Here is a 22,326-nt window from a genome sequence, read left to right on the forward strand (position 1 = left end):
GGGCAATGGGTTCTATAACTGATTCAAGTATTTGTTGCTAGATCCTAATTGTATGTCAAATTTTATGTTCCATTTGATGGCGTAGAAGGCCCTTCTTACCTGGTCTCTCGGATCATTCACAGCTTTGTGAACGTTTCCTGTGGAGCTGATGTTTAGACTGAGGTACGTGTAGTTTTTTTTGTGTGCTCTAGGGCAACGGCATCTAGATTTTAATTTTACCTTTATTTTACTAGGCAAGTCAGTTAAGAACAAATTCTTATTTTCAACGACAGCCTAGGAACAGTGGGTTAACTGCCTGTTCAGGGGCAGAACAACAGATTTGTACCTTGTCAGCTCGGGGGTTTGAACTTGCAACCTTCCGGTTACTAGTCCAACGCTCTAACCACTAGGCTACCTATTTGTGCAACTGGACCTTTTTTGGAACACCAGTATTTTTGTCTTACTGAGATTTACTGTCAGGGCCCAGGTCTGACAGAATATGTGCAGAAGGTCTATTGGTTGGGGACAGAAGCCCCAGATCATCAGTAAACAATAGACATTTGACCTAACATTCTAGTTGGGTGAGGCCGGGTGCTGGAGACTGTTCTAGTATCCTTGTCAATTTGTTTGTATAGCAGACACTCATGCCAAATTGAGTCAAGCTTTTTTGAAAACAACAAATCATGAAAAGGCTTGCCTTTGTTTTGGTTAGTTTGTCAATTAGGGTGAATAAGTACGGGAGCCTGTCGTAAGGTAATTTGGTGAAACCAATTTGACATTTGCGCAGCACATTGTTTTCACTGAGGAAATGTGCGAGTCTGCTGTTAATGATAATGTAGAGGATTTCTCCAAGGTTGTTGTTGACGCATATCCCACGGTAGTTATTGGGGTCAAATGTGTCTCCACTTTGTGGATTAGGGTGATCAGTCCTTGGTTTCAAACATTGGGGAAGATGACAGAGCTAAGGATGATGTTAGAGTTTAAGTATAGCCAATTGGAATTTGTTGTCTGTATATTTTATCATTTAATTTAGGGTAACATCAACACCACAGGCCTTTTTGGGTTGGAGGGTTATATTTTGTCCTGTAGTTCATTTAATTCAGTTGGAGAATTTAGTGGGTTCTGGTAGTCTAATAATTGATTCTAACATTTGTAATTGGTTCTCTATGTTTTTGCTATTTGTTATAAAGACAAGCAGATTGGATAAGTGGTTTATTCATACATCTCCATTTTTGATAGATAACTCTTCGTATTGTTTGTTTAGTGTGTTCGAATTTTCACAGAAGTGCTTAGATTCTCTATGGATTCTTCACTTACACTCAGCTGATTTCTGACGTGCTGTTCCTTCTTTTTCCGTAGTGTTTTTCTGTATTGTTTTTGTGATTCACCATAGTGAAGGTGTAGGCTCAGGTTTTCTGGGTCTTTATGTTTTTGGTTGGATAGGTTTCTCAATTTCTTTCTGCTTGACATTTTTAGATTTGATAGGGAAGCTGAAAGATAAAATATACTATTTAGGCCTTCTACTGGTAAGTTTACACCATCATTATTACAATGAAATGTTTTATTTCATTTGTCGTTGCCTAATTGTTTTTCGGTAGGTTTCGACACTACTTTCCTTCCATCTATAGTATTTCTTAATATTATTCAGTTCCTTTTGGCTTTGATGCCTCATGACTGAGCATTGCTCTGTTCAGGTAGTCTGTGATTTTACTGTGATCTGGTAGGGGTGTCAGTGGGCTGACTGAACGCTCTGAAAGACTCTGGGTTGAGGTCAGTGATAAAGTAATCTACAGTACTACTGCCAAGAGATGAGCTATAGGTGTACCTACCATAGGAGTCTACCATTGACTATGTACAGACCCAGGATGCGACAGAGCTGCAGGAGTTGTGACCAACTTTTGTAGGTTGTTTTGTCATAGTTGTGTCAAGGGGGGCATATTTGGGAGAGAATACTGTCACCTCCAGGTGTGTGCTGAGAGTGTCATGTTCTTGTCCAGTTCTGGCATTTAGGTCGCCACAGACCTAATGTTTAGCTGTTACATGTCTCTGAGCCTGGAAATGGTGGATCTCCCCCTCTAGGATGGAGAAGCTGTCATCATTAAAGTATGGAGAATCTATTGGGGGGATATAGGTAGCACACTTGAGGACATTTTTCTCTGAGATCATTTCCTTTTTGAATTTCTAGCCAAATGTAAAAAGTTTGTGTTTTGACTAATTTAATAGTCTACCCTTATATCAAATTAGCATACCCCCTGAGTGTCTTTCCTGTTTTATTCCAGGTAGTTTGGTGGATGGGAATACCAGCTCCCTTTAACCTAGGGGGCAACCAGTGCGTGCGTCCATCTCCTCTATACCATGTTTCTTGTAGGATGACAATGTCTGTATTTCAAATTTTTCTGTGAAGTCCAGGTTCCTGCTCTATAGGCTAAAGGAAGATGACCTCAGGCCTGGGATATTCCAGGATGAGATAGTGAAGGCTTTGTGTTCCATAAAGTGTCCAACGTTGTTTTTGTGTTTATTTAGGCTCGGACAATGACAGTAGGTGTTTCTCTCTCTGCTTGCGGCGTCCTTCCTGTCCGGTGAAGTGCTGGTCTAGTTAAAGCCATCTTAATCAGGAAGTAGCGGTGTTGTTGTTAGTGGTTGCTCATTAGCAGATCGTATTGTTGTGGCTTTGACACAGGAGACCGTTTTCCTTCAGGAAGCCCAGAGCATTGAGAGCCCTGTTGGAACACAATGGATCCTGGGCAGGGAGGGCTCCAGTACAGCAGCAATACCACAGTGTAGTCTGCATACCAAATGGCACCCTATTCATTAGTTTACTACCTTTCAAAAGTAGTGCACTACAGTATATAGAATAGGGTGCCATTTGGGACGTAGCCTTGGTCTGGTTCTTAGATCACGTTTGGCTGTTACCGTGATGATGGCTAATAACCGTGTTCCTACATTATCCACATTCTTTCCATTGATGCTAACTGATGGACGGGATGGGGGCTGGACGGGATGGAGGCAGGACTGGATGGGGTCTGGACGGGAGCGGGGTGGGGGGGCCGTTTAGTGGAATGTTGGAAAGCTGCCCTGGCTTGAATAACCTGAAAGCAATCTCTGGGTGAACTATAGATGTTCATTACTCTAACTTATTCATGTTGTGCTATTGTGTAGTGTTATTGTGTTATGTTGTGTCTTTGTATTGTGTTATGTTGTGTCATTGTATTGTGTTATTGTTGTTGAGTAGTGTTATTGTGGTGTTGAGTAGTGTTATTGTGGTGTTGAGTAGTGTTATTGTGGTCTTGAGTAGTGTTATTGTGGTGTTGAGTAGTGTTAGTGTGTAGTGTTATTGTTTTGTTGTTGATGTTTTTTTGTGTAGTGTTATTGTCTTGTTGTCATGTTGTGGTGTTCTGTTATTGTGTTTTAGTGTAATATTGTGTTATCATGTCCTGGTGTGTTGTGTGGCGTGTTACTGTGTTGTGGTGGTTTTTTATTGTGTTGTGCTATTGTGTGTTACTGTTCTGTGTTAGTGTTATTGTGGTGTTGTGTTATAATTGTGTTGTGGTTTTTTATTGTGTGGTATCGTGCAACTGTTTTGTGTAATTGTGTTATAGTGTTGTTGTGTTACTGTGGTTTTTTATTTGTTTTATTGTGGTGTGGTGTTTTGATTGTTGTGCATGTCTGCTCCCTTTTCTACTGTCATGTGATAGGTTACAGTGTGCCCAGCTGCCCAATCAGGTCCTGGAGAGCATCAGCATTATCGACACGCCGGGGATCCTGTCAGGAGCGAAACAGAGGGTGCGCCGAGGTGAGAAGAGCAAGGCTCAGGAATGGACGGGACAAGGTGAGGAGAGACGCGCAGAGATGGAGACACACACAGATAAATATAGATAGACACACAGAGATAGATTAACTCACACACAGTTATACACACACACACACAGATTGCTTGAAAGACAAACACACGGATAGATGAAGACACTCACAGATAAAGACACACACACACACACACAGAGATAAAGATACACAGATACACACACTGACAGACCACACACATACAGATTGATTGAAAGACACACACGCACACACGCACACACTCACACAGATAAAGACACACATACAGAGATAAAGACACACAGATACACACACAGACAGACCACACACATACAGATGATTGAAAAACACACACACACACAGATAAAGACACCATCACACACACAGATTGATTGAAACACACACACACAGATAAATACACAGATAGATAAATACACCCTCCCCTTCCTTTCCCATCTCTTCCTCCACCCCTCCCATATCTTCCTCCACCCTTATCCTCCTCCCTTTTTCCATCCTTCTCCTCCCTTTTTCCATCCTTCTCCTCCCTTCCTCCATCCACCCTTCTCCTCCTCCCTTCCTCCATCCACCCTTCTCCTCCTCCCTTCCTCCACCCTTGTCTTCACTTCTCTACTTCATTTGGGCAGCAGGGTAGCCTAGTGGTTAGAGTGTTGGACTAGTAACCGAAAGGTTGCAAGTTCAAACCCCTGAGCTGACAAGGTACAAATCTGTCGTTCTGCCCCTGAACAGGCAGTTAACCCACTGTTCCTAGGCCGTCATTGAAAATATAAGAATTTGTTCTTAACTGACTTACCTAGTAAAATAAAGGAAAAAAAATAAAAAAAATTGTGTATTACAGTTCATTGTGTATTACAAAAACATTCATTATTTCTTTCAACATAATTTTTTGTTCTCACCATGTTGCAAATCTAAAAATGTAAGACTCATCTATTTTTCACTATAATCTATGAATCATCTGAGAAACCCTCTGTGTTCCCTGACCCCTAACTCTCTTCAGGCTATGACTTCCCAGCGGTGCTGCGATGGTTTGCAGAGCGTGTTGACCGTATCATCCTCCTGTTCGATGCCCACAAGTTGGAGATCAGTGATGAGTTCTCCGAGGCCATCGGAGCGCTGCGTGGTAATGAGGAGAAACTGCGCGTCGTCCTGAACAAGGCTGACATGGTGGGAACACAACAGCTGATGAGGATCTACGGAGCTCTAATGTGGTCTCTGGGCAAGGTGAGAGGAGAACTTTATTCATCCCCAAGGGAAATGACTTTCCTACAGTCATAGTAAAAATGATACAGACCTATACACAGCGGTGACCTGCAGGGCAGGTCAACCGTGGCTTTGATTGGACTGATCATGTCAACATCATACTTTCTAAAATCTTAGCTAGCAAGCTAGCTCTCATCATGAATCAAGTCGACAATCTACTGGCAAAATCTTTTCAATCCTTGTCATATGAAGAGAAATTATGAAGAGATAGTATAGATAAAACGTACCGGTGCTCATTGGCCATTGGACAAACATTACAAAACAAGTTGGAAATTGCAAATTCAACAATAAGTGGTTCGGAAGGAATCAGTGGCTAACTGCAAGTGTTGTAAAGTAATCACTAGCCTGCTATTCAGTGGAGAGGATGTGTGGTCCAAGTCTGGGTTTAAGGGTCTCTTTTCCAAGCTTAAAATTATAAACATTCAACACCATGGGCCAGAAAAGGTTGAATACATTGGCCATCAATCCAGCATGACTTGTGTCAAGTTCAAAACAACTGGAAACCCTGAACTGGGAAATCTCAGACTTCAGTGAGTTCAAGAAAACAATTAGCTCCGACTGGGAACAGTCATCCAACTCGGTATTCCAAGTCGTGAACCTCGGCCTCTTTCTAGAGCTCTGATCTGAAGATCACTGATGTCATGATTCAACCTTGTTTTCTTCAGAGTTTCCAGTTGTCTTGAAAGCACCATAAATCCAGAGAATGCCAGACTTTGATGACAAAGTTTGTTGATACAATTTGCCCGCAAAAGACCGCCACACCACCTTCTTGTTCAAGTGAGCACAGCACAACAAGGTGAGTCCAAAAATGTATTTTATGCTGCTGCATAAATTATGCAATATTCCAGGGAGACATGAAGGGGGATACCTAGTCAGTTGTACAACTGAAGGCATTCAACTGAAATGTGTCTTCCTCATTCAACCCAACAATCAGTACTGTAGCTAAGAAAGTAATACTAACTGTATGTTGTGTAGTAAGGTTCTTGGAGGCCTCAACCCCTAATAATTTAGTTCCTTTCCCCCTCAGAACTTAGCCTACTGTTCTGACTTGGTGGTGCACATATAGCCTGTTTAAAAAAAATGTAATTGTCGAATACTGTAAGAGCTTTCGTTGTCTGTTTATATGCCCCCTTTATTTATCATACAGTTCTGACTTGGTGTTCAGGGAGAATACTGTAAGAATGGCCCATGTGCTGAATACTTCGCAGTGCATTTCAAAAGTGCTGAACAAATAGTTATTTTGACTACGTCTGTCTTAGCTCGCTCATTAATGTCTTAATCGAAATTACAGATAATATCCTCTTATACGCTTGTTGTCCCCTTATGCCATAGTTTGTACATCTCAAATGTCAGTAGAGACCATATTTGTTTAAGCATGTCAGCCATATCAGTTATGCTTTTTTTAATGGCAGTAAATGAGGCTGAATGAATTGTTTCTCTGCCAGACAAGACTACGCTGATAGCCAGGTGTAGCAGTGGTAAGGATTCACTCCATGGTGCTGAAAAGAATGCTCTGCTATTGGGACAGCTTTATGTAGGCCCTAACAGTTTGTGGACTCCGTTTTTCACCGTTATAGTGCAATTAATGTATTGTGTTGTGTAGTGGCTTTGCTGGCATGCATCTCAAAACTATTTTGGGAGTTTGCCCCACCAAGATTTAAATACTAAAATCGCCACTGCCAATACATAGTCAAAACAATCACTGAACAATCACAATATTCAACCAGTTCCTTGAGAAAGTGTACGAACCCCTTGATGTTTTCCACATGTTGTGTCACTGGCCTAAACACAATACCCCATAATGTCAAAGTGGAATTATGTTTTTAGATATTTGTACAAATTAATAAAAAATGAAAAGCTGAAAAGTCTTGAGTCAATAAAGTATTCAAACCCGTTGTTATGGCAACCCTAAATACGTTCAGGAGTAAAAATGTGCTTAACAAGTCACAGAATAAGTTGCGTGTACTCACTCTGTGTGCAATAATACTGTTTAACATGATTTTTGAATGACTACCTCATCTCTGTATCCCACACATAGAACTATCTGTAAGGTCCCTCAGTCGAGCAGTGAATTTCAAACATAGATTCAACCACAAAGACCAGGAAGGTTTTCCAATGCCTCACAAAGAAGGGTAGATAGGTAAAAATTAAAACAGCAGATATTGAATATCCCTTTGAGCATGGTGAAGTTATTAATTACACTTTGTATAAGGGGGGTTATACTAAGTTAACACATGGAATTTTAGCTATTTGATTTTGAATTGAAGGACCCCTTTAGGTATAAAAAGATATATACTTTTTGGGGGGGGATGAAACATTGAATTTGGCCTTACTGCTAGAGGGTTGTGTTGAGTGGGTAGTGGCTATATCACCTAAAGGGTGTTGCGTAGTGTGTATAACATTTTGTGTTAACTGTTAAAGGGGCTTCATGGATACATTCGATTGATTGACAGGTGTTCAACACCCCAGAGGTCGTGAGGGTGTATATCGGGTCATTCTGGTCTGAACCACTGCTGGTCCCTGATAACCGTCGTCTGTTTGAGCTGGAGGAGGAGGATCTGTTTAGTGACATCCAGAACCTTCCCCATAATGCAGCCCTCAGGAAACTCAACGACCTGGTGAAGAGGGCACGACTGGTCAGGGTAGGTTCTCTCACTTTGGATCTCCCTCCCTCTATCTGTCTCATTCATCTACTAGATGCTATGATATAATCTGCAACCACACCTTTCTGACTAGGTACTAAAGAATAAGGTGTCTGACTCAGTTTGATATGAAACATTGAGGAGAAAGTGGCTTTGCTGAAGTTAATATCCCGCCCTCTTTCTCTCTCTACCTCCCCCCTCTCTCCCCCCTCCAGGTGCATGCCCACATCATAAGTTACCTGAAGAAGGAGATGCCAACCTTCAGGAAGGACAACAGGAAGAAGAACCTGATATACCAACTTCCTGTCATCTTCTCCAAGATCCAGCTGCAACACCACATCTCTGCTGGGGACTTCCCTGACTGCGCCAAGATGCAGGTCTATCTGGTTGTCCGTCTGCATGCCTGTCTTTCTGCCTGTCTTTTTTTTCATGAATTCGAAAACACTCAACATGATAAAAAAACAACCTTTATTAGATAAGTAGTATAAAACATTTGTTGATTTAAAACATTTTATTTTATTTTGATATAAACATTCAAGCAAGCGGCACCATGAAGACCAAGGAGCTCTCCAAACAGGTCAGGTACAAAGTTGTGGAGAAGGACATATCAGGGTTGGGTTCTAAAAAATAAATCAGAAACTTTGAACATCCCACAGAGCACCATTAAATCCATTAATAAAAAATTTAAAGAATATGGCACCACAACAAACCTGACAAGAGAGGACCGCCCACCAAAACTCACAGACCAGGCAAGGAGGACATTAATCGGAGAGGAAACAAAGAGACCAAAGATTTACATTTACATTTTACGTTTAAGTCATTTGGCAGACGCTCTTATCCAGAGCGACTTACAAATTGGTGAATTCACCTTATGACATCCAGTGGAACAGCCACTTTACAATAGTGCATCTAAATCATTTAAGGGGGGTGAGAAGGATTACTTTATCCTATCCTAGGTATTCCTTAAAGAGGTGGGGTTTCAGGTGTCTCCGGAAGGTGGTGATTGACTCCGCTGTCCTGGCGTCGTGAGGGAGTTTGTTCCACCATTGGGGGGCCAGAGCAGCGAACAGTTTTGACTGGGCTGAGCGGGAACTGTACTTCCTCAGTGGTAGGGAGGCGAGCAGGCCAGAGGTGGATGAACGCAGTGCCCTTGTTTGGGTGTAGGGCCTGATCAGAGCCTGGAGGTACTGCGGTGCCGTTCCCCTCACAGCTCCGTAGGCAAGCACCATGGTCTTGTAGCGGATGCGAGCTTCAACTGGAAGCCAGTGGAGAGAGCGGAGGAGCGGGGTGACGTGAGAGAACTTGGGAAGGTTGAACACCAGACGGGCTGCGGCGTTCTGGATGAGTTGTAGGGGTTTAATGGCACAGGCAGGGAGCCCAGCCAACAGCGAGTTGCAGTAATCCAGACGGGAGATGACAAGTGCCTGGATTAGGACCTGCGCCGCTTCCTGTGTGAGGCAGGGTCGTACTCTGCGGATGTTGTAGAGCATGAACCTACAGGAACGGGTCACCGCCTTGATGTTAGTTGAGAACGACAGGGTGTTGTCCAGGATCACGCCAAGGTTCTTAGCGCTCTGGGAGGAGGACACAATGGAGTTGTCAACCGTGATGGCGAGATCATGGAACGGGCAGTCCTTCCCCGGGAGGAAGAGCAGCTCCGTCTTGCCGAGGTTCAGCTTGAGGTGGTGATCCGTCATCCACACTGATATGTCTGCCAGACATGCAGAGATGCGATTCGCCACCTGGTCATCAGAAGGGGGAAAGGAGAAGATTAATTGTGTGTCGTCTGCATAGCAATGATAGGAGAGACCATGTGAGGTTATGACAGAGCCAAGTGACTTGGTGTATAGCGAGAATAGGAGAGGGCCTAGAACAGAGCCCTGGGGGACACCGGTGGTGAGAGCGCGTGGTGAGGAGACAGATTCTCGCCACGCCACCTGGTAGGAGCGACCTGTCAGGTAGGACGCAATCCAAGCGTGGGCCACGCCGGAGATGCCCAACTCGGAGAGGGTGGAGAGGAGGATCTGATGGTTCACAGTATCGAAGGCAGCCGATAGGTCTAGAAGGATGAGAGCAGAGGAGAGAGATAACCCTGAAGGGGCTGCAAAGCTCCACAGTGGAGATTGGAGTATCTGTCCATAGGACCACTTTAAGCCATACACTCCACAGAGCTGGGCATTACGGAAGAGTGGCCAGAGAAAAATAAGCATACATGTTTGATGTTTGCTAAAAGGCATGTGGGAGACTTCCTAAACATATGGAAAAAGGTACTCTGGTCAGATGAGACTAAAATTGAGCTTTTTGGCCACAAGGAAAATGCTACGTTTTGCACAAACCCAACACCTCATCACCCGAGAACTCCATCCTGTGTGGGATGTTTTTCATCGGCAAGGACTGGATAACTGGTCAGAATTGAAGGAATGATGGTGCTAAATACAGGGATACTCTTGAGGGAATTTTGTTTCAGTCTTCCAGAGATTTGAGACTGGGACAGAGGTTTACCTTCAAGCAGGACAATGACCCTAAGCATACTGCTAAAGCAACACGCGAGTGGTTTAAGGATGAAACATTTAAATGTCTTGGAATGGTCTAGTCAAAGCCCTGACCCCTATCCAATTAAAATTATGTGGTATGACTTAAAGATTGTTGTACACCAGTGGAAACCATCCAACTTGAAGGAGCTGGAGCAGTTTTGCCTTGAAGAATGGGCAAAACTCCCAGTGGCTAGATGTGCCAAGCTTATAGAGACATACCCCAAGAGACTTGCAGCTGTAATTTGTGCAAAAGGTGGCTCTACAAAGTATTGACCTTGGGGATGAATAGTTATGCATGCTCAGGTTTTCTGTTTTTTGTATAATTTCTTGTTTGTTTCACAAGAAAAAATATTTTGCTTCTTCAAAGTGGTAGGCATGTTGTGTAAATCAAATGATACAAACTCCCAAAATCCATTTTAATTCCAGAAAAATAGGAAAAATGTCAAGGGGGTGAATACTTTCGAAGCCATTTAATTTTCCAGGTGGACTGATTGGCTGACTAGTTTTCGCTGTTCTGTTCCCATCCAGGAGCAGCTGTTGACCCATGACTTCAGTAAGTTCAAGCCCCTGAAACCGTCCCTGATGGCTGCTCTGGACGAGCTGCTGGCATCCGACATCGCCAAGCTGATGCCCCTGCTGCGCCAGGAGGAGGTCAACCTGGGGGAGCAGCCAGGGGTACAGGGGGGAGCCTTCCTAGGAACCCGCGCCGGGCCCTTCGTGGTGAACGAACCATTCGGAGACGTGGAGAAGGAGAGCGAAGATGGGGGCGAGATGGCCTGGGTGGTGACCAAGGACAAGCCCAAATATGACGAGATCTTCTACAACCTGGTGCCCAACGAGGGCAAGCTGAGTGGCACCAAGGCCAGGGACTGGATGGTGAGCACCCGGCTGCCAAACTCGGTCCTGGGGAGGATCTGGAAGCTGTCGGATGTGGACCGAGATGGCATGCTGGATGACGAGGAGTTTGCCCTGGCCAGCCACCTGATCGAGGTGAAGTTAGAGGGGCATGGTCTGCCACCCGAGCTGCCAGCACGCCTGGTGCCCCCCTCCAAGCGCAGGCAGAAAGGATCTGATATATAGAGAGACTACATTAACCCACCCTTTGGAGCTGAGAGTATAACCCTCTGGCAGCTGACACACACACTAATGCCCCACTACCTTGTCCCCTACCTTGTCCCCTACCTTGTCCCCTAGTCCCCCTACTTTGTCCCCTGCGTTGTCTCCTAGTCCCCTATATTATCACCTAGTCCCCTACGTTGTCCCCTACATTGTCCCCAGTCCCCTACAATGTCCCCAGTCCCCTACATTGTCCCCTACGTTGTCCCCAGTCCCCTACGTTGTCCCCTACATTGTCTTCTAGTCCCCTACATTGTCCCCTACATTGTCCCCAGTCCTTTACATTGTCCCCAGTCCTATACATTGTCCATTAGTCCCCCACGTTTTCCCCTTGTGCCCTACATTGTCTCCTTATCTTTCCTTACTTCGTGTCTGTAAGCCCCTGGCTGCATCTCAATAGTCTTCGGTAGCTTTTTCTTCTCCTCTCCTGTAAAGTCACATTTTCTTGTGTTTTATTCCTAAAGGATAACAGAGGTCCGATGCCCTTTCATGTTTTGTATTAATGGACAGGACAAAAGACAGAAGGAGAGTAGAGAGGGAGATCGTAAGTAGACAGAGTAGAGGAGATGGGACTTGAACCCCCGCGTCCAATGTCTCTCCACTCTAATTCCTTTCCCATAGTGCAGATGGAGGAAAGGAAAGGAAAGGAAAGGAGGAGGAGAAGATACTTCATATTATTGAGATGCACCACAACTTTTTCCAATTGGATCTAAATGTGTTTTGCTGAGTGATGTCAAATAAAAGCTAGTGGCCTGCTCTACTCTGCTCTACTCTCCTCTCCTCTACTCTACTCTACTCTGCTAATTACACACTGATCTGATTATACATGGCTCTGAAAGCTGCCTTACTATATTTGACTTGCTTTTACATGGAGCTATTTTGCAGGGGTTTTAACAAATCAAGACAGACACACATAGACACATGTTGAATATGTTCAAGTACACTAATCTGTGTTCATGTATTTGACAGCTGTTGCCACTAGGTACAGCATAAAGGTTGTTTAGTCATCTCTCTGTCTGTCTGCAGGGGACTGGTCCAACCAATAACATTGCAGTACTTATATAGTTAGTATAGTTTTCCTCACACACTATGTCACTGTCTTCTATTCAGCTTTTGGGGGATTGTTTAGTGAGTAGTGCTAAATGTTGATTTTCTATTTACTAGACAAATATCGGCATTTGTTTCAAATTAATGTCATATGCTGTGAGAACAATGTTGTTATGTAAAACAGTGACTGCAGTGCACAGCTAACCGTTATTATTATCATTTCCTAATAAACTGTATGGACTGTGTTCTGATGACCTCCACTGACCTTTTGTTCAGAATGAAGAGGAAAAGAAGTTGAATTCATAAGTGTTTCGAGAAAGGAAAGGTAATGGTGGAGGATTAGGTAATGGTGGGGGATTAGGTAATGGTGGTGATTTTTTTATTTTATTTTTTATTTTATCTTTATTTAACTAGGCAAGTCGGTTAAGATCAAATTCTTATTTTCAATGACGGCCTAGGAACAGTGGGTTAACTGCCTGTTCAGGGGCAGAATGATAATCAACAACAGACAAACATCATTTGAATCTGTGGATTAAAGTGATGCTCCAGGGGCCTCATCAATTATGCGTAGGTACAAATCTGAACTCATTTATCAAAACAGATTGGACAAGAATTCAGCCTGGTTGGGCCTTTTTTAAGTGTAATTTTAATTTAACGTTTGTTTAAGGTTAAGAAGGTCAGTTAAGAACAAACTGTTATTGACAATGACGGCCCACCCCGGCCATACCCTCCCCTAACCCGGAAGACGCTGTGCCAATTGTGCGCCGCCCTTTGGTACTCCCGATCACAGCCGGTTGTGATACAGCCCGTGACCGAACCAGAGTCTGTAGTGACACCTCTAGCATGGAGATGCAGTGTCTTAGACCCCTGCTCCACTCTGGAGCCCCCCACATAGCACTGAGATGCAGTGTCTTAGACCCCTGCTCCACTCTGGAGCCCCCCCCCACATAGCACTGAGATGCAGTGTCTTAGACCCCTGCTCCACTCTGGAGCCCCCCACATAGCACTGAGATGCAGTGTCTTAGACCCCTGCTCCACTCTGGAGCCCCCCACATAGCACTGAGATGCAGTGTCTTAGACCCCTGCTCCACTCTGGAGCCCCCCCCATAGCACTGAGATGCAGTGTCTTAGACCCCTGCTCCACTCTGGAGCCCCCCACATAGCACTGAGATGCAGTGTCTTAGACCCCTGCTCCACTCTGGAGCCCCCACATAGCACTGAGATGCAGTGTCTTAGACCCCTGCTCCACTCTGGAGCCCCCCACATAGCACTGAGATGCAGTGTCTTAGACCCCTGCTCCACTCTGGAGCCCCCCCACATAGCACTGAGATGCAGTGTCTTAGACCCCTGCTCCACTCTGGAGCCCCCCACATAGCACTGAGATGCAGTGTCTTAGACCCCTGCTCCACTCTGGAGCCCCCCACATAGCACTGAGATGCAGTGTCTTAGACCCCTGCTCCACTCTGGAGCCCCCCACATAGCACTGAGATGCAGTGTCTTAGACCCCTGCTCCACTCTGGAGCCCCCCACATAGCACTGAGATGCAGTGTCTTAGACCCCTGCTCCACTCTGGAGTCCCCCACATAGCACTGAGATGCAGTGTCTTAGACCCCTGCTCCACTCAGGAACCCCCACATAGCACTGAGATGCAGTGTCTTAGACCCCTGCTCCACTCTGGAGCCCCCACATAGCACTGAGATGCAGTGTCTTAGATCCCTGCTCCACTCTGGAGCCCCCACATAGCACTGAGATGCAGTGTCTTAGACCCCTGCTCCACTCTGGAGCCCCCACATAGCACTGAGATGCAGTGTCTTAGACCCCTGCTCCACTCAGGAACCCCCCACATAGCACTGAGATGCAGTGTCTTAGACCCCTGCTCTACTCTGGAGCCTCCCCCCCCACATAGCACTGAGATGCAGTGTCTTAGACCCCTGCTCCAATCTGGAGCCGCCCATATAGCACTGAGATGCAGTGTCTTAGACCCCTGCTCCACTCTGGAGCCCCCCATATAGCACTGAGATGCAGTGTCTTAGACCCCTGCTCCACTCTGGAGCACCCCACATAGCACTGAGATGCCACCAATTGTGCAAGTCCTCCCACTTAAAAAGATGAGAGAGGCCTGTAATTTTCATCATAGGTACACTTCAACTATGACAGACAAAATGAGAAAAAAAATCCAGAAAATCACATTGTAGGATTTGTTTATGAATTTATTTGCAAATTATGGTGGAAAATAAGTATTTGGTCAATAACAAAAATGTATCTCAATACTTTGTTAGATACCCTTTGTTGGCAATGACAGAGGTCAAATGTTTTCTGTACGTCTTCACAAGGTTTTCACACTCTGTTGCTGGTATTGTATTACTTTACTGTATTAGTCTCCTACCATAGTGATTAGATAATTTGTTGCATGTAAGTTCAATAAATTTGGTATAAATGTTTTCGAAGAAGTGTGGATCATCCTGATTTGGACCATGTAGATTAATGAGCCAAATCTCTTTTTTGTCCAATTTCATATTCAAAAGGATCCACCTGCCTTGCGAATAGTTCCTGATTATTTGCACTTTCAGATCGACATTAACATCAGCACCTCCTTTGAGTTCCTTTGTCCATGACAGAAAATTATTTCACCACCCCATTCCTTTTTCCACGCAACTTCATCTAAGGATGTAGAGTGAGTTTCCTGTAAACAGTATATGTTATATTCCTTTTCTTTTAGCCATGTAAAGACTGATCTTTTTTATAATCTGCCAAACCGTGGCTCCTTGGGAGCAGCGACCCTCGGACTGAGGATCCTTGCCGCTGGTCCCGAATGGACAGGAGATTCCGGCAGCACCGGACAGGCGGGAGACTCCGCTGCCGGCGTGAAGGGCGGCTCCTGACTGACGGGCGGCTCTGGCGGCTCCTGACTGACGGGCGGCTCTGGCGGCTCCTGACTGACGGGCGGCTCTGGCGGCTCCTGACTGACGGGCGGCTCTGGCGGCTCCTGACTGACGGGTGGCTCTTAGGCTCAATACCCACATTCGCCCGGCACGGGTGGAGCGCAGGCATAGGCATAGGATGCGCAGAGACACAGCACGCAGCGCCGGCGCAGGATACCCTGGGCCGAAACGACGTACTGGAGACCAAACACGCTGGGCTGGCACAACACGCCCTTGCTGGATGCCTACTCTCGCATGGCACTTGCGTGGGGCTGGCCTATAGCCTGCCGGACTATGAGCGTGTACTGGCAACACCGTGTGCTTGACCGCATAACACGGTGCCTGACCAGTACTGTGCTTCTTCCGGTAAGCATGAGGAGTGAGCTCAGGTCTCCAACCTGACTCTGCCACACTCCCATGTGCAACCCCAAAACATATTTTTGGGGCTGCCTCTCGTGCCTGTCGCACTGCCGTGCTACCTCCTCATATCGCCGCCGCTCAGCTTTTGCTGCCTCCAGCTCTGCCTTGGGGTGGCGATATTCCCCAGCCTGTGCCCAGGGTTCCATTCCGTCCAAAATCTCCTCCCATGTCCAGGTGTCCAGAACCCTCTGCTCCTGGTTACCACGCTGCTTGCTCTGGTTGTGGTGGGTGATTCTGTAATGGCTGACTAGGTGCGTGAGGGAAGAATCAGGCGCAGAGAGCAGAGAGTTCCACAGGGAGAAGTGCACTTAATATGGCACCAAAGCCATGCCCAAAACACAGGGCGAAAAAAAATATGGACCAACCCAAAACACAGGGTACCAGGTCCGGAGCACGAACACACCTAACACAAACACGTAACACAAGAATAGAAAAAAGAACATAGACTACCCACCCCAACTCACGCCCTGACCAAACTGACACAAAGACATAAATAAAGGAACTAAGATCAGAACGTAACAGTTGCATCATAATTACCTTTAATTGAAAAACACATCCCAGCATTTCCATAGCAATTGACATTTCACATGATCATGAAAGAGACTTTACTCTAGAGACGGCTTCACTACAGTACAAATGTATTCCTTACACTGTTATTATTCCCCAATGCCCCTATTCTGATATATTCCCCGTGCTTGTTGTAAACATATAGAAACTTGTAGACAAATACATCAAAAATAAAACATTCAATTATAAAACAGGTCTCGACAATAGAGAGGGAGAGAAAGTGAGAGAAGAGAGCGAGATCAAGTGTGTGTGTGTGTGTGTGTGTGTGTGTGTGTGTGTGTGTGTGTGTGTGTCCGTATGTGTAAGCAAGCATGTAGGTGAGTACATGTGTGTTCATTTCCACTTCATAACGTTCAGATATTTTTACAGTTCCCATACCTTCTTTTTTTTCCCCTGAAGTCCAAGTAGACTTTAGTACAGCCACGGAGTTATGGAGCTATCTGGGAATAGCTGTCCATCTATAAAGAGTTTGTCCACAATGATAAAGGCACGCCTACCATCCTTCCTTTGTTGTCTTTGTACCGGATACAGTCTTTTACAACGTTCATTTATCTCCTTTGGAAATTGGTCATTGAGACTGAATTTGGTCCCTTTAAACTCCCTTCCCCGGCTTTTGATCAGCTCCTTTTGTTGGTAGTGTTCAAATTTTGCGTCGATCGGTCGGGGATCCTTGGTCTTGTCGCTCCGAGCTCCAAGTCTATGTTCTCGGTGGAAAGCCACCTTGTTTACAGTCTCTATAGGAAGTTTCAAGGCGGTTTGCATGAATTCTCTGATCGCGCCCTCTGGATTATTGGATGCATCCTCAGGAATACCATTAAAAAAATAGATTTTCACGCATGTTACGACTTTGTATGTCAAGTAGCGTCTCTTCATCACTCTGTTTTGCCTGAGTAGACAATCCATGTTGGAATCGTGTATTTTTACCTTGGCTGTGAGTGTCTTGTTTTCTCTTTGGAGGTTGAGAATTTCACTCTGGCTGGATTTGTTTTCAAATTCTTTGTGGTTCTGTATAATCTAATCTGAGGGAAATATGTGTCTCTATGGTCTTACATTTGGCAGGAGGTTAGGAAGTGCAGCTCAGTTTCGACCTTATTTTGTGGGCAGTGTGCACATCTTCTCGAGAGGCAGGTCTGCCTACGGCGACCTTTCTCAATGTCTGTACATAGGTTTCCCCCTCCTCCCAGTGTACAGTATGACTCACATGTCAGGAATGTGGTGGGCTGGCCTGAGAACTATTAATATCAGCTTTCCTCGGTCCGCTATGTTTCCTTCGGCTGCAGCTCAGCCTCTAGACACTACAGTTATTGTTACGAATCCCTTTTGGCCCGACAGTCTAGGGGGGATGGTAATGAGACTCGTAACATAACTCATGCAAATTATTATTGTGACAAAGGAAAAGTGTGAACGAAATAAGCACGACAACTGAAATCTACCGTCAAACTCTAGGTTTATTTATAAACACACGGTAATGGGGGGAGCAGGAAAAGGGGCTGAGCTGGACCCAAGGAAAGAAACAATAAGTATTCAAAAACACCCCTAAGCTAGACTAGCCTACTTTAACAACAGCTAACTAACTAACCAAAAATACAGTGGGTGGTCCGCCCAGTTCTAACTAGTGTGTTTAACAAAGTTCACCTACGGGTAGTGTATGCCCATGGGCGACTTGTCTTGGTTTCCCCCTTTTCCACCAGCAATCAAACACAAACACCATAACCAAAAACAATACTCACAGGTGATGACAAAGTGCTATGAGGTGCTTAAACAAAAGAGAGGTTACGACACAAAGCGAGAGTGAAAAACAGAGACCTACAGACATGGCATTTACAGAGAGATTGAGCTGAGCTGAGCTGGGCTGGGCTGGGCTCTAGAACAAACAAATGATGGGGTTTTTAAACCATGGGGAAGGAACTGTGATAGGTCAGGAAATAGGAGGAGGTGTGTCTTCTGATTGATGATTGATTGTTGACTGATTGGGGAGTGATGATTTTCACCTGTGAGGGGAGAAGGAGAGAAAAGAAACACACACACAGGATACACACACACACACAGGATAACTGTATCCGTAACAGTTATGATAAAACATTCAAATTAACAACATTCCCCTATTTGGACTTTTCCTTTCACCCAGATGTTTAGGCCCCAAAATCTGTTATTTGTGTGTGTGGGCGCGAGACAGAGAGAGATTTCCTAATCAGATCAACAAGCAGTGTTGCTGACTGCACAGTGTGGCTTTCCAACATTACAGTAATGTGGAGTAGATGTCTTGACATTTCTCATGAGATATTTCAGTGACAGAGGAATTTTGATTAGCTTCCAATGTGGATATTAAAACAAGTCTTTGCCATGTATAACACCGCTAGAGCGAGTTCAATCCCCACTTTGACAAGAGGATAGTTATTTGGTTATGCACATTACAGACAGTTAACACTATTATCAAAAGTATTCAGTTGCTTTAAACTAGTTACTATGTTACTATGATGGAAAATGTATTTTCACAACAACAACAAAAAACATGCTACGTGACATTCCCACTGAACCCTAAAAGACACTGGCACACTGCTGTCAAGACCAGGATGGACCCAAACAACAGCCCACTAAACAGGGGTCTCCAGCTACTTCACTTGATGCATACATGGGGAATTGCTCACTAGGACGCCCCGTGGAGGATGAAACATATGGAAACTACCTAGGATGGACAGTATTTTACATTTTCCTTTCTCAGAAACACAACGGTTTTATGTGTCTGCCTGTAGGAGGCTCGAATGCCCAGTTTTTCCCAGTTTGTACTAGGTAGAGCTGGGTAGTTTGGCCGAGCGGTCTAAGGTGCTGGATTAAGGCTCCAGTCTCTATGGAGGGATCATATCCCACTGCTGCCATCTTTATCAAGCATTTTTCTACACTCACATTAACATCTGCTAACCATGTGTATGTGACAAATACAATTTGGTTGATTTGAATTAGAACAAAGAAGTTACTTTAGCAACAGCGCTGTTTTACGACAGTTGCTTAACGTAATTCCAGGCGGTAAGTGTCGTACATTTAGCAGAATCCCCATGGTGTCTGTATTGAAAGTGACCGCGGGGCTATATGCAACAAGAAAAATCCAAACAAATATGGAGAAATTTTGAACAAGCTCAATCTTATATGGTATCCCAGGAGGTCTACCCCGGGGGGTGGTAATAGAGGGGAGGTATGTGAGGTGAAGTTGGCTCCCTCTGCTGGGGATATGGGAGCTGGACACCCTGACACAGACAGCTCTAAGTGGAGGTAATTAGAGGAAAGGACCAACCAGCCGTGGAGGCCAAATAAAAGGAGCACGGTGGCACACTTCGAGAGGAAACGGGGGAGAGAGACGGACACCAGTCAAAAGAGAGAAGGAAGACAGAGCATAACCTAAGTTATTTCTTTGATATATATATTTTATATGTACATATATTCTTAGTAAAGTAATTTTTACGGACTAAAGCCTCCCTGTCTCTGTGTCAATCTCAACCCAACACCCCACGTTTTTAAAAATGTTTTAAATTCACCTTTATTTAATCAGGTAGGCTAGTTGAGAACACATTCTTATTTGCAACTGCAACCTGCCAAGATAAAGCAAAGCAGTGTGCAAGTAGAGATACTGTTGTGCAAAAGAGCAGAAAAGTAAATAAGATAAAAACAGTATGGGATGAGGTAGGTAGATAGGGTGGGCTATTTACAGATGGACTATGTACAGCTGCAGTGATCGGTTAGCTGCTCAGATAGTTGATGTTTAAAGTTGGTGAGGGAAATAAAAGTCTCAAACTTCAGTGAATTATTATTTTTTATTTATTTTTTTGTTGGATGCTTTAGTCCAGGTCTGGAAGGAGATCCCTCAGGAGACCATCCGCCACCTCATCAGGAGCATGCCCAGGCGTTGTAGGGAGGTCATACAGGCACGTGGAGGCCACACACACTACTGAGCCTCATTTTGACTTGTTTTTTAAGGACATTACATCAAAGTTGGATCAACCTGTAGTGAGGTTTTCCACTTTAATTTTGAGTGTGACTCCAAATCCAGGCTTCCATGGGTTGATACATTTGATTTCCATTGACAAATTTTGTGTGATTTTGTTGTCAGCACATTCAACTATGTAAAAGAAAAAAGTATTTAATAAGAATATTTCATTCATTCAGATCTAGGATGTGTTATTTTAGTGTTCCCTTTATTTTTCTGAGCAGTGTATAAAAAATAACACCACCCTACTCCACTATTTAAATCTATTTAGTCCTACCTCAGGCCAACAACCTGAAAGGATGAGACATCACCACTTAACACACCCTGTAACTCTTCTGATGTCAAGTCTCACACACCTGCCACCACAGCCTACATTTTCAGTGATTTACATTCCATCCCTGCATTACAGTTGATAACATTGATAAAAATCCAATCCTACTGAAACCTATCACTTGTTGGCCTATCCCTCTGTACATTATTTAAGATAATTTCAAAATAATATTTAAATTCTATCAGTAAATATAAAAACATAAAAGCAATAAGCACCATGAAAGTTTGACAAATTGAAAATGTATCTCAATATGTAATACCCCTGTCTGTTAGATTTATGTACTCGTGTTTGTATATTTCTGTTTTTGAATTTGTGTCCATAATAATAATAAAACAATATATTTGAAAAGTTTCGAATGAGGTATGTAGTACCCGCAGAAGGCCACATGGATGGGCAAGAGAGCTCTAAACCCATACTGTCTTTGTTGTTGCCTTAAACCCTAAACCTACATATGACATATTTTAACACTAACCCCTAACCATAGGTGTAACTTATTTTAGCCTTAACCCTAACCCTAGAAGGGTAGCCTAGAAGACTTTTAGAAACTATTTTAGTAATAATATTATCTTAGTAAATACCATTGTAGTTGGGTTGCCCCCCCCCCCCCCCCCCCCCCCCCCCTTGGGTTGTGCCGTGGCGGAGATCTTTGTGGGCTATACTCGGCCTTGTCTCAGGATGGTAAGTTGGTGGTTGAAGATATCCCTCTAGTGGTGTGGGGGCTGTGCTTTGGCAAAGTGGGTGGGGTTATATCCTTCCTGTTTGGCCCTGTCCAGGGGTGTCCTCGGATGGGGCCACAGTGTCTCCTGACTCCTCCTGTCTCAGCCTCCAGTATTTATGCTGCAATAGTTTACGTGTCGGGGGGCTAGGGTCTGTTTGTTATATCTGGAGTATTTCTCCTGTCCTACCCGGTGTCCTGTGTGAATTTAAGTATGCCCTCTCTCTAATTCTCTCTTTCTCTCTTTCTTTCTCTCTCTCGGAGGACCTGAGCCCTAGGACCATGCCTCAGGACTACCTGTCATCATGACTCCTTGCTGTCCCCAGTCCACCTGGCCATGCTGCCACTCCAGTTTCAACTGTTCTGCCTGGGAATATTATTATTTGACCATACTGGTAATTTATGAACATTTGAACATCTTGGCCATGTTCTGTAATAATCTCCACCCGGCACAGCCAGAAGAGGACTGGCCACCCCACAGAGCCTGGTTCCTCTCTAGGTTTCTTCCTAGGTTTTGGCCTTTCTAGGGAGTTTTTCCTAGCCACCGTGCTACACCTGCATTGCTTGCTGTTTGGGGTTTTAGGCTGGGTTTCTGTACAGCACTTTGAGATATCAGATGATGTACGAAGGGCTATATAAACACATTTGATTAGTACTAAATAAGCATTTAGTTTTTTATTATGAGTTATTTTATGAAATGTATTATTGCAGAAGACTTGATAAACAAGCCACATGTGACGTTTTATGTTTCACATGTGGTTTGAACTTTCAACTTGACCTAGTAACCTCTGTGTGAAAGTCCAGCAACTGGGATAAGGTGGTTTGAACTGGGTTCAACTTGACCTAGTAACCTCTGTGTGAAAGTCCAGCAACTGGGATAAGGTGGTTTGAACTGGGTTCAACTTGACCTAGTAACCTCTGTGTGAAAGTCCAGCAACTGGGATAAGGTGGTTTGAACTGGGTTCAACTTGACCTAGT

At 44.5% G+C, this 22,326-nt stretch overlaps 1 protein-coding gene across 1 annotated transcript in view; it reads left to right on the top strand.

The window, feature by feature from the left end:
• LOC135553264 (EH domain-containing protein 2-like) overlaps positions 1-12,660 on the top strand; it is a 31,848-nt gene extending 19,188 nt beyond the window's left edge. Inside the window, exons 5-9 of the mRNA XM_064985438.1 lie at positions 3,675-3,808; positions 4,814-5,037; positions 7,530-7,718; positions 7,934-8,095; positions 10,781-12,660. Coding sequence (XP_064841510.1) covers positions 3,675-3,808; positions 4,814-5,037; positions 7,530-7,718; positions 7,934-8,095; positions 10,781-11,332 — 1,261 coding nt within the window. The 3' untranslated portion in view covers positions 11,333-12,660. The remainder of the gene's footprint in view (positions 1-3,674; positions 3,809-4,813; positions 5,038-7,529; positions 7,719-7,933; positions 8,096-10,780) is intronic.
• Positions 12,661-22,326: the final 9,666 nt, after the last annotated feature.

The sequence above is a fragment of the Oncorhynchus masou genome, chromosome 13, assembly GCF_036934945.1.
Source record: "Oncorhynchus masou masou isolate Uvic2021 chromosome 13, UVic_Omas_1.1, whole genome shotgun sequence".
Classification (NCBI taxonomy): Eukaryota; Metazoa; Chordata; class Actinopteri; order Salmoniformes; family Salmonidae; genus Oncorhynchus; species Oncorhynchus masou.